The sequence below is a fragment of the Leptopilina heterotoma genome, unplaced genomic scaffold (genome assembly GCF_015476425.1).
Source record: "Leptopilina heterotoma isolate Lh14 unplaced genomic scaffold, ASM1547642v1 Lhet_101, whole genome shotgun sequence".
NCBI classification, from domain to species: domain Eukaryota; kingdom Metazoa; phylum Arthropoda; class Insecta; order Hymenoptera; family Figitidae; genus Leptopilina; species Leptopilina heterotoma.
In genome coordinates this window covers 970,632-985,718 of record NW_025110815.1, presented here as the reverse complement: position 1 = coordinate 985,718, position 15,087 = coordinate 970,632, and the positions used below count along the sequence as shown (strand labels likewise).

The following is a 15,087-nucleotide window of genomic DNA, read 5'->3' as shown; positions in this document are numbered from 1 at the left end:
TAAAAAAAAGATTTTCCAAAATTGTTATAGTGATTTTTTTTTCAATCAGATTTAACTGTTTAAATTTTTTTTTTTTTAATTTTTCTGAAATGAATCTTGAATTATTTAACTCCTTTAGAAAAGGAAGGAAGATTAGAAAACTATAGTCTGCTTTAGAAATCCTAATTTTTAAATCTTAACTAAGTTCAAAATTATACTTTTGAATGAATATTTTAATTTTAATATACAGTTTTAATTATATATTTATAATGTCAATAATAATAATTATAGCTGTTCGGTGAGAACAAATAAAGTAATTTCATATTTATATAGAGGTAGATTAGTATTTTTAGCATTTCTTTAATGGACTATCCAAAAGTCAGTTTTATGTCTTTATGTGAATTTTATGGTTTTTCCCTTCATTCGGAAACTAAAGGATGGCTCCTTTTATGTCTAAGCTATACATTCGAATTTTAATATCCAATATAAATTATACATCATTTTCCAATTTGTTGTCACCTACACTTTTTATTTACTTAGAGGAAATAAATAATCTTACAATAAATTACAATTAAATTAATAATGTTCTTGTTGTTCATATATATAGAAAAAGTTCCCTGGATAGAAGGTTTCGCTCAGGTTGAAAATAATTTACGACTTTTTAAGAACATTTCCTATTTCTAAATATTTAAGCATTCATAGCATTCATAAAAGAAACTCATCGAATTTTAATTAAACCTCCTACAGAATTGTTGATATCAAAAGCTATCTTCAATTCAATGATTTAAAAATCATTGAATTGAAGATAGCTTTTGATATCAACTAATAAAAATTCCTCAAGGAATTCAATTAGTTAAAAAGAATTTTAATAAAATTCTATACACTCAAACATTTCATTATTTTCATAAATAATAAAACTTATCGCAGACTTTCAAATATAAAATTTGAATGGAATTGAATTATTTTGAAAACCTTTGCCTATATATTTTCGTTGATTCAGATTTAGAGTATAACTAATTTATTGAAGATAATAAAATTAATATTTGATAGATAATAAAAAACTAATTTGTCTTCAGAATAAGGGGAATAGTGGATAATTTTTTTTATCAGTAGATCGTATAAGAAAAAGAGAGAGAGAGAGAGAGAGAGAGAGAGAGAGAGAGAGAGAGAGAGAGAGAGAGAGAGAGAGAGAGAGAGAGAGAGAGAGAGAGAGAGAGCACGTGCCTCGAAAAAAGGTAAACCTCAATAGGTTGTTAAGTCTTGGTGTTCATATGGAATTATCTTGTTTCCTTTCACCCCATATATATACAATATATGGTAGCTAAACGGAGGGAGTTAATTGCTCAAGATAAACCTACACCAGTAAGCCAAAATCTGCTGTGCTGTGTCTCGCAGTCAACTTATTTATATCTACTTAATGCGCCCCATGTGTTCACAGCTCTTATAAAATCACCCTGCTTGGCTCATCACATATCGCCCTCTCTCTTTCTCTCTCTCTCTTTCTCAATTTTTCTCTCCTCTTCCCTATGCGCGTTTATATTTAATAGTTCGTTCAGCTTTCCTTATCTCTCTCTTTCCCTCTCACTCTCTTTTCAGAGAATTGATATACAGAGGGTGTTTTCACAACTTAAACGCTCGCGTGCGTTTTCATAAATGGGATTCATGTCCAAATTTACGAGGGTTCAAACCGGTAACATATATAAATGGGTATAAATACCATTTACCTTACGAATGGGAGGATTATAAACTGATTCTTTTTTAAATCTTAATCTAAATTTTCGATCAAATTATATATTTTTATTGCTTTTATATGAAACGAAACATTTTTTTTTTTTTGTATGCTTTTATAAATGAAAGGGAATTTTTTGATAATTATTTTGGATGCTGTATTCAAAATTTATAGAAATGACCCAGATAGTAGTCTACGTAATAATCCTGCAGCAAATTGAGCAAACTAAGAAAAAAAAACGTTTTAAAACATTGCATTGTAACAATTTTGATATTTTTTTGTTTTATAGTTTGCATATAATCTTAGAAAAACTGTATTTGCATAATTTTTCTTTATACTAAATATTTAAGGGGTTACACCACTTTGAAATTTTCAAAAAATTGAAAAAAATTTTTTTTGCTTAAAATACTCCTTATGGTCACCAAAATGATATGTCATTAGTTATATATCGATATCTCAAGTAAAAAGACAATTTTCGAACTGTTCAAGCAGGGTCGCGCGCCAACGTTTACATTGTAATGAAAACTTTAAACGCGTTTTTCTCAAAACTGTATTTTAAAAATCGGTGGACACTCTGGATGCCACAAATTTCAATCGATCCTCTTAGTTCTTTTTTTATTTTGATTGTGATATAATTATCTAGCAAAATACGTACGGATTTTTCGAAATATTAATATTTAAATTTTCTAGACAACTTTAAATAATGAAATTTAGGCAAAAATATGGACTTTTTTCTTCAAATCGATGCCATTTTGCGAAAAATAAATTTTTTTTTAAAAAGGATACGTATTTCGCTAGATTTTGAGCTACAGAAACTAAAGCATTTTTATTTTTTGATCTAGCTTAATTCTGGACCGAGTTATAGTGTCCACCGTATGGCGATACATTTTTAAAGCACTTTAACATATCATCTGTCAAAACCGACAATTTAAAAAAAAAAAAGAAATTTATATATATTTTTTTGTAGTTCAAGAGTAGTACAATACCCTACTGTAATTTAATTTTCCTAAAAAAATTTCTATTCTTCAATAAAAATTGTTGAAAAAGCTTATGTTTTGAACGGGTCAAAGTGGTATAACCCCTTAAATATACTCATTTACATTTCACAAGAATTATTAAAATATCTTAAATGATTTCAATATAAAATCTTTTTGAAATTTAAGTAATTCTAAAAATTACAACTGTAATTCTTCTAAAAATCAATTATTTTTAAAAAATTTTTTAAATAAAATTATTCAAAACTTTAATCATTTTTGTTTGGAAAATAATAAATGGAAAAATTTTATAAAATAAAATTCTATATGCGGTAGTATAGTTTTACAACAATTAAATTTTTCAACAATTTTAATTTTAAAATCTTTTGAAATTTAATAATTTCTAAAAATTCGTACTATTACGCTTTTAATATTCAATTATTATTATCTAAAATTTCAACTGGAATTCATTTTTTAATTAATTTCTTATTAGACAGTTCAACTAAAATATTCAATTATGTAAATACAAAAATAATTTATTGTTTAAATTATACCTAATTTCTTCAAAATTAAATTCTTATAAAGGATTTTTTCAAAATTTTAAAAAATAATTGAATTTTAGTGAAGAATTTTATTAACATTTGTAATTGTCTTGAATTCATGATAAAAATTTTATAAAGAATTGATTTTTTTCAAAAAATTTTATGAAAATTTCTTGTATTTTGAATAATTCAATTCTTTTGTGAAAATTTTATTATTTATGGAAATAATTGAATGTTTGCGCGAAGAATATATTATCAAAATTCTTTTTTAAATAATTAAATTCAATCATTTTTGTTGTTAAAAATTTTAATTAAAATTATTCAAAACTTTAATGATTTTTCAAGAAAATAATATTTATTACTATCATTTTTTAAAATAAAAATTTAAATATAATTATTTATTGTTTTTAAAGATAATTGGAATTTTGACGTGGCATTTTTAAAATTTTTTTATAATAATTGAATTCTTTCGAAGATTTTTAATAAAATTTTTAAGAATAATTGTATTAATCGGGAATTCATTTTAAATTGTTTTAAAAATAATTGAATTCCTGTGAAAGATTTATTATTTATGAAAATAATTGAATTTCTGCGAACAATATTATTTAAATTATATTAAAAATAATTGAATTTACCTGAAGTATTTTATTTATTAAAATAATTAAATTTTCGATGAACTTAATTAAAATTTTATTGAAAATAATTTAATTGCAGAATTTTATTAACATTTTTGAAAATAATTGAATTTTTCCAAGAAACTTTATTAAAATTGAATTGAAAATAATTGAATTCTTTTGAAGAATTATTTTATAAATAATTAATTTTTTTCCAAAAAAATGTAATGAAAATTGTATTAAAAATAATTGAATTTCGTAAATTTTTTGAAAATAATTGAATCGTTTCTAAGAATTTAAAAAAAAATTTTTGAAAATAATTTTTTTTTTCAACTTTTAGTTACTTTTGAATTGTGCAAATTCTCAAAAAAAAAGAAAAAAGTAGTTTTTAGTGTCACAAATTACTTTATTCCTTTTATTCCGGATTTAAAAACTGAATCGAATCTACATTCTAAATTTCTCTATTATTAATATATTACAAATTGTAATATTATTTGAAGATGACACATACTTTTAAAATCCATAAAAAATTGCATTCATAGTTATAAGAATTTTTCTCCCAAAAAAAGTAAAAATTATACAGATTTTTAAACACCTCTTATCTATCTCATGATTTTCACTATAGACATTGATTTTCAATATAGAAAAAAAATTTTTTCACATAAAATAAAAACATAAAAGTCATAAAATTTTTTTTATGTTTTATTTACTTTTTTTTACGACACATTATGTAATTATTATACTAATTTTAAATATTGTAATAATATGTCAAAAGGAGGAATATAAAATTGTTTATTATTTGAAACTGAAATATTTTGTGATAAGATGTTTTTATATATATAATACAGAATTGAATTTTCTTCAAAAATAAAATCGTTGTATTATATCCGAAATTTTATTGGCTCGTAAAATCGTTCTATACACAAAGTATATAAGAAACTCTCTATATTTTCGAAATCTTTAAATATCGATAAGAATCTATATTCTTCTAATGCATTCAAATTTATTTAGCCAAGAGGAAAGAAAAAAAGATGCGCGACACGAAATGTGACTTAATTTTTATGTTCAAATAAAATGAAACCTAAAAAAGGGTCATTATTGAATTGATTCTTTTTGTTTTGAAATTACAAGGAAAATTGGTTTTAATTGCTCTTGAAAACAAAAAAGAAACATTAGTCGGCTTTCTTTTTTCTTTTTTTATTATAACTCGTACACATGATTTTTAAATTAGATTTTCTAAATATGAAATAATTACTCGAAAGCACTTTAAATTCTAAATATTATTGGGAAATATTTCATTATTGTTAATCACTGATTTTAAACTCATTAATTTAATGTTCTATTAGAGACAATTTCAAAAATTAATTTAGTTAATGGAAAAAACAAATTTAGAAAAGGAACAAAAAATTAAAAATTGCTATTAAAATAGTTAACATTCAGTGATTTGGATTATTTCTATAAGGAGGAATTAATTAATATTGAAAATCAAATTAAAAGATAATTAACAAACGAACTTATAGAATTTAACTATTTTTTATTTTTTTATTTACTACTTTGTATCATTTTTTTTTACAGAGTGAATTTTTTTGAAGATCGAAAAAGGGGGCCAAAGAGTGAAAAAAGGAAAAAGGTCAAAAAAGGCAAAAAAGGCCAAAAAGGAAAAAAGAGTCAATAAAGGCAGAAAGGACAAGATCCGAAGGTAAGAAAATTTATACAACAGAAATTATTTCATATATCGAATATTTATTCTCTGCTTATAGACAATATTCATTATGTACAACACTTAATTTTTTTATTAGTCTTATAGTAACAATGACTTTGATTTTTTAAAACAAAAATCACCAGGACTATTGTTTCATTATATTGATAATAAATTACTTACACTAAAAACTGTACAAAAATTAAAATTTCATTATACAAAAACAAAATACACACGCAGGCCACGCACATATACACAGAAACATATATTTCGTCAAAAAAAAACATTCTACGAACAAAAATTTAAAATTTACAGATAAAATTTTTTTTTCTCAATTTATTTACAATTTTTTTACTATATCGGCAAATGTTATTTCACACTCGTTGGTTACTTAAAAATCCGAGATTATTTTGGCAGTGACTCGATTATATATATTTTCTTTTTTTTATTTACAAATCTCAGTTTTTTAACGAAACTCTTCGAAAGGAAAATTTTTTTTTATTAACCGAAACAGTATAGGAGGAACTTTTAAATAAATAATCTGAATTTGTGAACAAAAAATAAAACTTTGAAAGCATGTATAAAATGATTTTTGTACTTTAAATCTAAATTTTGATTCTTTGCAAACTTTATCTAGATTTTGAATATTGTTCGTTTATTCCCGGTACATTTCTCATGTAGTGGGAATAGAATTCGGTAAATTTAATTTTACAATGTGAATGTAAAATTTGTATTCTGTATTTCGATTTTGTTATCAAAAAAATCATTATTGGAGCATTTTCCGTTTCTAATGATTTTTGAAATAATTAATAGAATCAACGATCTAGAGAAAACGAATGTTAGAAGTAAAAAAAAAAAAAAAAAACTGGGAAGGAAGTTCCATTTTTATATGGAATTTTCATCCACGAATTTAGCGTCATTAGTTAAAAATTTCACTGGAGTTTTGAAAGAAATGTTTGGGCTCTTTTTTGGTAATTGAATTAAACATTTGAAAAAATCGAACCCTTAGTATCGACGCGACGCTGAATTCGGGACTAAGTTTAATACCGAATTAAATGAAAAATAATTTATTTCTTTGGAAAAGAATTCAAAATTCGAATTTAAAGTACAATGAAGAAACTAAAGAGCGTAACAAAAATAATTCTAGTCTATGCTTTCTCTGTGATGTCATTTTTGTACGGTTGGAAGAGTTTCGGTGGTTCGACTTTAATACCTTTTTGTAATGTTGGCGATGATGTGAGGCCAATTCCATAATCGGCGATTGTTTTTTGTTCGTAAACATTGTGCATTGCTTGAATTGGCGACGCGAGACTTGCAACTGGTTTTAGTGGTGGCGATGCCTTGTCACGTGAGGCAATGTGACATGCACCGTGTGGATGAATTGATCCAGAGCAGTCGCAATCACTGGAGGTGTCAGAATGAACTGGACTCATTTCTGATAACATTGTGGGCCTGTAGGTTGGTGTTGTGTTGGTTGAAAGTGGTGGACTCATGTACGGTGTGTTGCCGACATTTGGCACGCCTAGGCCTGGTAGATGGAGGGGCGGCAGGTTGTGGTGGGGTTGGAGAATGTGTGGGTGATGAGGATAACTCGGCGACTGGAGGTGTGGCCTCTGCAGGGATGCTGCGTTCGTTGCTGGCGCAGAGCTTCCATAGGGAGAGAAACGGGCTCCATAATATGCAGCGGGCAGAGGATAGTTGAGATGAATTCCAGCAGCAGGTGTTGGATATGGAGGGTGTTGTAGTGTTGATGCCGCTGCTATTGTCGCCAATGTTGCTGCGAAATTTGGATCCATGTAGGGCCATGCCAGCGCCATTCTTTGCCGTTTGTCCTTCATGCGACGGTTTTGGAACCATACCTGTAATTAGGGAAAAAAAGATCATTAGATTTTTGTTTCAGGAGACAATAGTTTTGTTGACCATGAGTCTTTGGTAAGTAACTTAGATGCTGTACCTTAGAAACCGCAGTAACTTAGATGCTGTACGTTAGTAATCAGTAAGTTACTGTACCTTAGAAACCAGTAATAATTGTTGATGAATTTGTAATTATTGAATTGAGTCAGAATTATCATCATAATTGATGCTTTTTGCAACAATTCGGACAGAAAAGATCAGAATCTAATGATGCTTTTGCAACAATTAGGTCAGAAAAGATCAGAACCTAATGATGCTTTTGCAATAACAATTAGGAAAGAAAAAAAATCAGAATGTAAAAATTCGTGTTAATTTATTCAGAACTGCTAATGGATTTAGATATTTCGTAAGACGGAGGCAGAGGATAGTGTTTGTTAATTAGCACCTCGAAGGTTCTAACGAATTTGTAGGCGCAGGTAGCGGGAGAATTAAGAATCGAGATTCAGTTCGAGTAAGCCTGGAAGCTAATAATTCTCGGCTTCCACGCTTACTCCTCGGGTGTTTGCTCTCGGTGATTAAGTATTTACTCTGCGACAATAAAAAGAGAAAAGGCGCCGCTTCAAGAGCTCTCTCTTGAGGCTATAATCGCTGCTCAAATATGGCGGCTCGCGCAACAACATCTACCGAGAAAGGCGGCTTGGGAAAAAAAGATCCTTCTAATTGCTTTCATTCAGAAGTTTTATCCTGTCGCCATGGTTCTACAATTTTTGGATGTTCTTTAGTCTTTAATGTTGATTCTTTAGTCTTTAATGCTGACTCTTTAGTCTTTAATACTGACTCAATTCAAGATGATGGAGATGATAAAATTGTGGAAAGATGATAGAATAGTAAAAAGATAATTACCTTGATTGTAGATTCTGGAAGTTGGAGTTGCGTCGCCAGTTCGCATCTTCTAGGTCTGCTGACATAATTTTCCCTGACAAACTCCTTCTCCAATCGGCTGAGTTGTTCACGAGTGAATGCGGTTCTGTATCTTCGCATATTCGGATCCATGTTGTTTAGGGTCTGCTGTTGCTGAGGTTGCTTCTCCTGATTTGTAACATCTGTAAAAGAAACGATTTACATGAACAACACGAACTTGATTAACTGGAAATACTTAAATTAGCAATAGTAGTAACAGTAGCATCTCAAAGTGTCTACTCAAACCAAAATTTGAATATTAGAATAACTTTCCACCCATTTGAAAATTGAAATAAAGCCTTGAAATGTCCCGTCGAGGGTGAAATCGAGGAGTAAACACTTAGAAAGTTAACTTCCGATAAGTGACGGTCCTTAGAAGTGGAAAATTTCCGGATGCTAATGAAAAACTGTGGTCGGTATGCTTTGAGGTATATTTGACAGAAAAGAAGCGGAGCACTAAGAGAACAAGTAGGTGGTCCATAGGATTCGGACTCCCTACAGTGTCACCTTTTTAAACATTGCTCCAAAAGATTGTGTTCTCGCGCTTTTTATGACAATAGCGGTGTCTATACGCAAAGCCATTGTGGGTTACGCAATTTCTTTGATGTTTCCCGGCGACATGAAAATTTTCCCGAAAAGAATAAAAAAACCACTATAATGTTCAATAAACATTTTAGCTACGGTGTACAATTAACCCAGTGATCTAACTTTAAAGGAGAAAAAGAAGTAAAAAAAAAAAATAAAGGAGGAAAAAAAAGAAGAAAAAAATCCAAATACAGAAAGACATAATAGATTATTGCTCCTCAAACATCGAATTTGTTACGGGTTGTTTGTAACATGCAGTCTAGCAACAAACCTGTTGCAAGACATCAATAATAATAAAAATTGCATTTTTGGGAAATAAGGCAGTAAAGTAATTACCGCAATAAAACTTTGAGAAACTAGTTTTGGTCAAAGGCAAGAGGAACTCTCTCTACCTCCCTCTCTCGTTCCAGGAAGGATTACAATACAAGCTGCAAATCTTTTTTGAAAAAGTTATGTTTATGACATATTTAGGACCTTGAAGCTAAGAAGTGGTATTCAAATTTTGTAATGTAAATTTTTGAATGTAAATCTTAATGCATTAAGATTATGGACAATCAATTGGATTATCCCCATAGAACTATAATTATCGACACGCGAAATCGTCTAACATCGTAAATCTGTATATACAAACAGCTTATGCTAATCCGTTTAAGTTAAAATGAATCCTCCCCCATCAGGTACAAACCACTATTGTTTATCTCGTTATTGAATTTAGAGAAATTTTCACCGAGAAGAGAACACCAGTAATTTGTAAAGACTTTTGGCTTAACTCACTAGTGCGTTAAGTTTTTACGAATGAACAAAATGATTGCATATCATAAATATTATTTTTCAAAAGCTGTATATATACTGTAGTGTACAAATGCTGTTTTACAGCATTAGGTTTTAGCTAATAATGAAAATTGAAAATGAAAACGCAAATTTTATAAGCTACTTATGAGTGAAAAATTTGGGGAAAAGTATTTATGGTTTATTGGCATTGCACAATTCAATTATTCTTGAAATTTTTCATTTGTGTTGTGTAGATTTTGTTGTTGGTGAAAAGGTTTACAAGAAGCAAAATTTTTTTGTTTAGAAGAATGTTGCGAAAAAATGAGTTAGAACATTTGGAAAATAAATAGAGATTCAAGGCAATTTTTGGGAAATTCTTCCCGAAAATTTGAAATGTAATTTTTAGTTATTAGTTCGAAATAGTAGACAATCGGAAGTACTTCTACAATTCAAAGCTAGTAAAAAATGAAATGTTTCAAATTTTTGGTTCCTGCTTCCTCAATCCAATAAGTTGCACGAAATTATTTTAGTAAATCAAGTATCAAAAATTAGAAAAAAGTTAGTGGAGAATTTTGAAAGAAGAATTTAGCAGCAACGGAAATTTTGGAACCAAACGAAAATTTCTTTTGAACTAAAGAAATGAGATTTTAATAGAGTAGTGGAGAAATATTAACCTTTATCAGATTTGATGCACTGGTTGATTGGGGGACTATTCGGTGGAGTGCTGTGAAGATGGTACTGAGGTGGCACTATATCCACGACAATCGTCTCCTCCTCCCTTTGATCCCGTTGATTTTCAAAACTCCTCTGATGATAGCCTTGCATGATTATGTCCACACTAATTACTTTTTAAAACAAACAGAATTGAAAACAAATTTTGAATTAATATCAAAACTTGTGTCTATTCACTTTTCACTTGCACTGTAAATTTTTGTCATCCAGCACTGCTGGAATTGAAACAACTTGCTCCGATTTTTAAAACAATTTTGAAACAATGTTGAAACAATATTGAAACAATTTGAAAACAACTATTCAATGCACTTTATTTTTAAAGAGTGAAAATTTGAAGTAGATTAATAAAAACGATTTTGTTTTTTCATCCACAGGAGTGATGGTGTGATGATGATACTACTGAGAGTGTACTGAAGATGTTGAGTTGGATGAAGCTGTATTTATGTCCTCTGGAACATTGGAAGGAAGAGGTGGTAACGACGTTGAACGGGAAATTCACAACCATTGGCTGATCGATCCACTGGTGGACTATGGTTGGCTGAAAGAGGTTCCTGCTTTTCACGCCCCCTTATTGCTTCCGTACCTGCTACGCTTTCAAGAGGGGGGAGAGGATGTGCTGCTGCTGCTACTGCTATGGATCTTGGTGAGAGAATTATCTCTAATAATTCCGCTATATAAATTCGTTATGATTCACTCTACAGTATGGGTAAATCTTGTTGCTTCTGTATAGTATTCTGGTGGGATGTATATAGATATAGGTGTAGGACGAAATAGTGTCTTTCACTAGTTTAGGGATTCATATTTCACATTCATGAACATGCGTGATAATGCCGACCTCCCTTTCGTTAGGGTTTACACATAAACACGTTAATTTGCTTTTCAGAATCTTGTTGTGGAGGATAAATATTTGCTCCGTTTATTTTTAGATTGGAAAATAGTTTTTAAAACCATTTGATAAAATTGTTGGGCTCTGCATCTAATTAATTGTTGAAGCATAATTTCATGATGCATCTCTTTTTTTACCGCATGATTTTTTCTGAATGGAAAAATTAGTTCGATAAAATTATTTAACGTATTTTGATGCATCTCTTTTTTAGTCAAAGAAAAATAAACATTTACCGTTTTTCATCATTGGGTGATGCATAATTTAATGATGCTTCTTTTTTTGTTGTTGAAAATAACTTCTTATGTGATGAGAATGTAAAAATTATTTAACATTTTACTTTTATTAGGTGCATAGTTTAATGCTGGATCTCTTTTAGTGGTCTAAAGAATTATTTAGCGTTTTTCATCATCAGAAGAAATTATTTAGTGTTTTATGTCATTAAATAATTTTAATGATGCTTCAGTTTCAAAAAATCAGTTAAATGCTATTAGGTGCGATCAAAATTTCTATTTTTTAATATTCTCTTCACTAATGAGAAGGTATTTTGGTGAATAAAAGGTTAATTTTTAGTTGTTGGACATTTTGGTCTGAATAAATGTTAGTTTAGTTTAATGTTAATTTTAGGTGAGTTTAGGATATACATAAAGATGTTTGTACCTAATGTTTGGGTTAAACAGCATTTGTTTGATTTTTAAGTGCTGACAAATATTAACTTCGTTTTAATTTTTGCTTTCTCGTAAAGAAGCCTTTTATTTTTTATGATTAATAACAATTATTACTAAATAATAATATTGTTATTAATAACAATATAATAAAAATATTAATTAATATTTTTATTATTATTTCTACTACTATTTTTATTATTATTAAAATTTTTGTTATTATTATTTCTATTATTTTTATTATTATTAATATTTATATTATTTCATTATTACTATTAGTTTTTATTATTATTATTATCATTTAATACAAAGCTGATTGCTCTTAAAAGTAGAATAGTTTCTTAAACCTTAAAATAGTTTTCTAAACGATTGTTCCTTAATTATTTATTTTTGTTTAGAAATGAATAATTTTTCCCTAATACCGTATTCCCTTTCTGGTATTTATATAATATGTGTTTATTCTTTTTTGAAATAATAGAAATGAGTTTGCCGCATGAAATCATTCTTATATAATTACCATCATTAACATTCATTGTCCCCTTTTCATTGACAACAGTTAATAAATCTTTCGTTAAGTGTACATTATCATAATTAGTATTCATTGTTTGATATTAATTAATTATTAATGAGCATCATTAAATTGTTGACGATAATAAAATAATAATCCGAAAATTAAGGCAAATATTAATAAAAAATTAGCAAAATTGGCAAATAAAAATGGTAATAATTTTAAAAAAATTAAAAAAAAATTTTTTTTAATGGTTTTTATTAAGTCTAACAGTTACAACCAAAAATAATAATAAATATTGTAGTAATAAAAGAATAGTGATAATATAAAAATAGTAATAATAAAAATAGAAATAAAAAAATTATAGTTTTCTCCGTTTAATTATTTAAAATTCAGAAACAAAAAGAATTATTTTTTATCATTCAAATTTAGCACGAAGAATGTTAATTTTCAATATTAAAATTGAAAAAAAATATTACTTTGCCGGGCTTATTCTTTTTTTTTATCTTTAATAAAGTTGTATATCGAAATGAATATTTTGCCTCCGCACTTTAACGATGACGCGATTCGTCTCGGAAAATTGAGTATGAAAGATGCGTTGTGAAAACATTTTTGAAAAACATATTTACGGCACATTTACAATCCGACTCGGACTGCAAAAATTGTGTATAAAATTGTCGCTTCCAAAAACGCACGCACCAACAAAAAAAAAAAAAATAAATAAAGAAAAAAATAGAGAGGAAAACCGAAGAATGAGAACAATGGGTAAACCTCATAAAAAGTATATAAGAAAGTTACCTTCGAAAATTTTGGTTTTACTTGTATAAGATTTTTTTTTTCCCCCTCGAAACAAGAAAATATCCGCACTCAAAATTATACAGAGAGAAGCCGCGCCTCTCTCTCACACTATAATCGTCGTAAAACATGGCGAAATAAGTTTTTGCTCCATTTTAAACGCATTTATGATGGCAAAACAATGAAAAAAACTGTAGCAAAAATTTCGGCCTGCTCCAGAAAAAAAAGAAAGAAAGAAGGAAAAAAAAGAAAACATCAGTCATTGAATTATGATTTTTGTCATTGACATTTAAATTTTTACGGTCTTTGGGGGAAAAAATTTTTTTTTTTTAGGATTTATAGAGAAATTTGGTTTAATTTTTTGGAAAATTTTTGCAGTTTTTATAATTTTTTTCCGAATTTAATAAACAAAAAAAGAAAAATACTAAATTTTTTTTCTAAATTCTGCGTATTTCTAAAAAATATTTTATTTTAATACTTAATACTTTCAATGTAAATTTTAGCAATTTGTACTAAAATTTACTTTCAAAATAAAATTTTCTCTGGAAAATAATTTTATTAGGTCAAAAGTAAATTTTACTAATTTTTACGAAATTTAACTTCAAACATAAAATATATTTCAGAAAAAATGTCCTTACGTCGAAAGTAAATTTTACTAATTTTTATAATTATATAAATTTATTTATTTATTTAAATTTACTTCGAACATAGTAAATAAAGTTTTTCCTGAAAAGTTTTACTACGTTCAAGGTAAATTTTAATAATTTTTACTAAAATTTACTTTAAAAATAAAATTTTCTCTGGAAAAAAATTTTACTATATGTCAAAAGTAAATTTTACTAATTTTTACGAAATTTAACTTCAAACATAAAATTTATTTCAGAAAAAATTTCCTTACGTCGAAAGTAAATTTTACTAATTTTTATAATTGTATAAATTTATTTAGTTTATTTATTTATTTAAATTTACTTCGAAAATAGTAAATAGAGTTTCTCCTGAAATGTTTTACTATACGTTCAAGGTAGATTTTAATAATTTTTACTAAAATTTACTTTAAAAATAAAATTTTTTTTGAAAAAAATTTACTCTCGAAAAAATTTTTACTTCGTCGAAAGTAAAATTTATTAATTTTAATAGTTAATTATTTATTTTGTAAGTAGAAATGTGACTCCTTGATAAATTTTACTACATTCAAAGTAAATTTTACTAATTTTTACTAAAATTTACTTTAAACATAAAATTTACTCCAGAAAATAATTTTGCTACGTCTAAAGTAAATTTTTAAAATAATGAAGTAATTTTAAAAATACTAAATTTACTTCGAAAGTAGTGAATAAAGTTTCTCAGAAATAAATTTTTCGATAAATTGAAATTAATTTCCGGTTCCTTGACAAAATTTTAATTTTTAAAATATTCAATATGAATAATATGGATTATTTGAAATTTTTTTCAAGTCAATATTTATTGAGAGTCGATTGAATTGTTCTAAATTTTAATTTTGCTTAAGATTTTCCTAACTTTTAATTTGCTTTAGATTTACCTAAATTTTATTTTGCCTAAGATTTTTCTAAATTTTAATTAACCTAAAATTTTTTCTAATAAATTTTAATTTGCTTCAAATTTTGACTAAATCGGTAAAATTTCTACACCCAGAGAAAAAAGTTATTTATTTTAACTAAAAGTGTATATTTAAGAAAAATGTATTTGTTGCAAATAAATATTTTATTTAAAATAAATAAACTAATATTTATTTCAAATAAATGCACTAATTAATCTAAAATAAAGAAATATATTTGC

At 27.1% G+C, this 15,087-nt stretch overlaps 1 protein-coding gene and 1 long non-coding RNA gene across 2 annotated transcripts in view; one reads left to right on the top strand and one right to left on the bottom strand.

The window, feature by feature from the left end:
- The window catches only part of LOC122500117, a 39,949-nt gene extending 33,422 nt beyond the window's left edge, over nucleotides 1-6,527 (top strand). Inside the window, exon 3 of the long non-coding RNA XR_006301439.1 lies at nucleotides 5,414-6,527. This is a non-coding gene — a long non-coding RNA (uncharacterized LOC122500117). The remainder of the gene's footprint in view (nucleotides 1-5,413) is intronic.
- On the bottom strand, nucleotides 6,409-10,542 carry LOC122500104 (segmentation protein even-skipped-like). Its single transcript, XM_043608840.1, has 3 exons — nucleotides 10,382-10,542; nucleotides 8,295-8,494; nucleotides 6,409-7,396 (listed from the first exon to the last, which is right to left on the bottom strand). Exons 1-3 carry the CDS (start codon nucleotides 10,530-10,532, stop codon nucleotides 6,686-6,688), a joined length of 1,062 nt encoding a protein of 353 aa, XP_043464775.1. The 5' UTR covers nucleotides 10,533-10,542; the 3' UTR covers nucleotides 6,409-6,685.
- Between the last annotated feature and the right edge of the window lie 4,545 nt (nucleotides 10,543-15,087).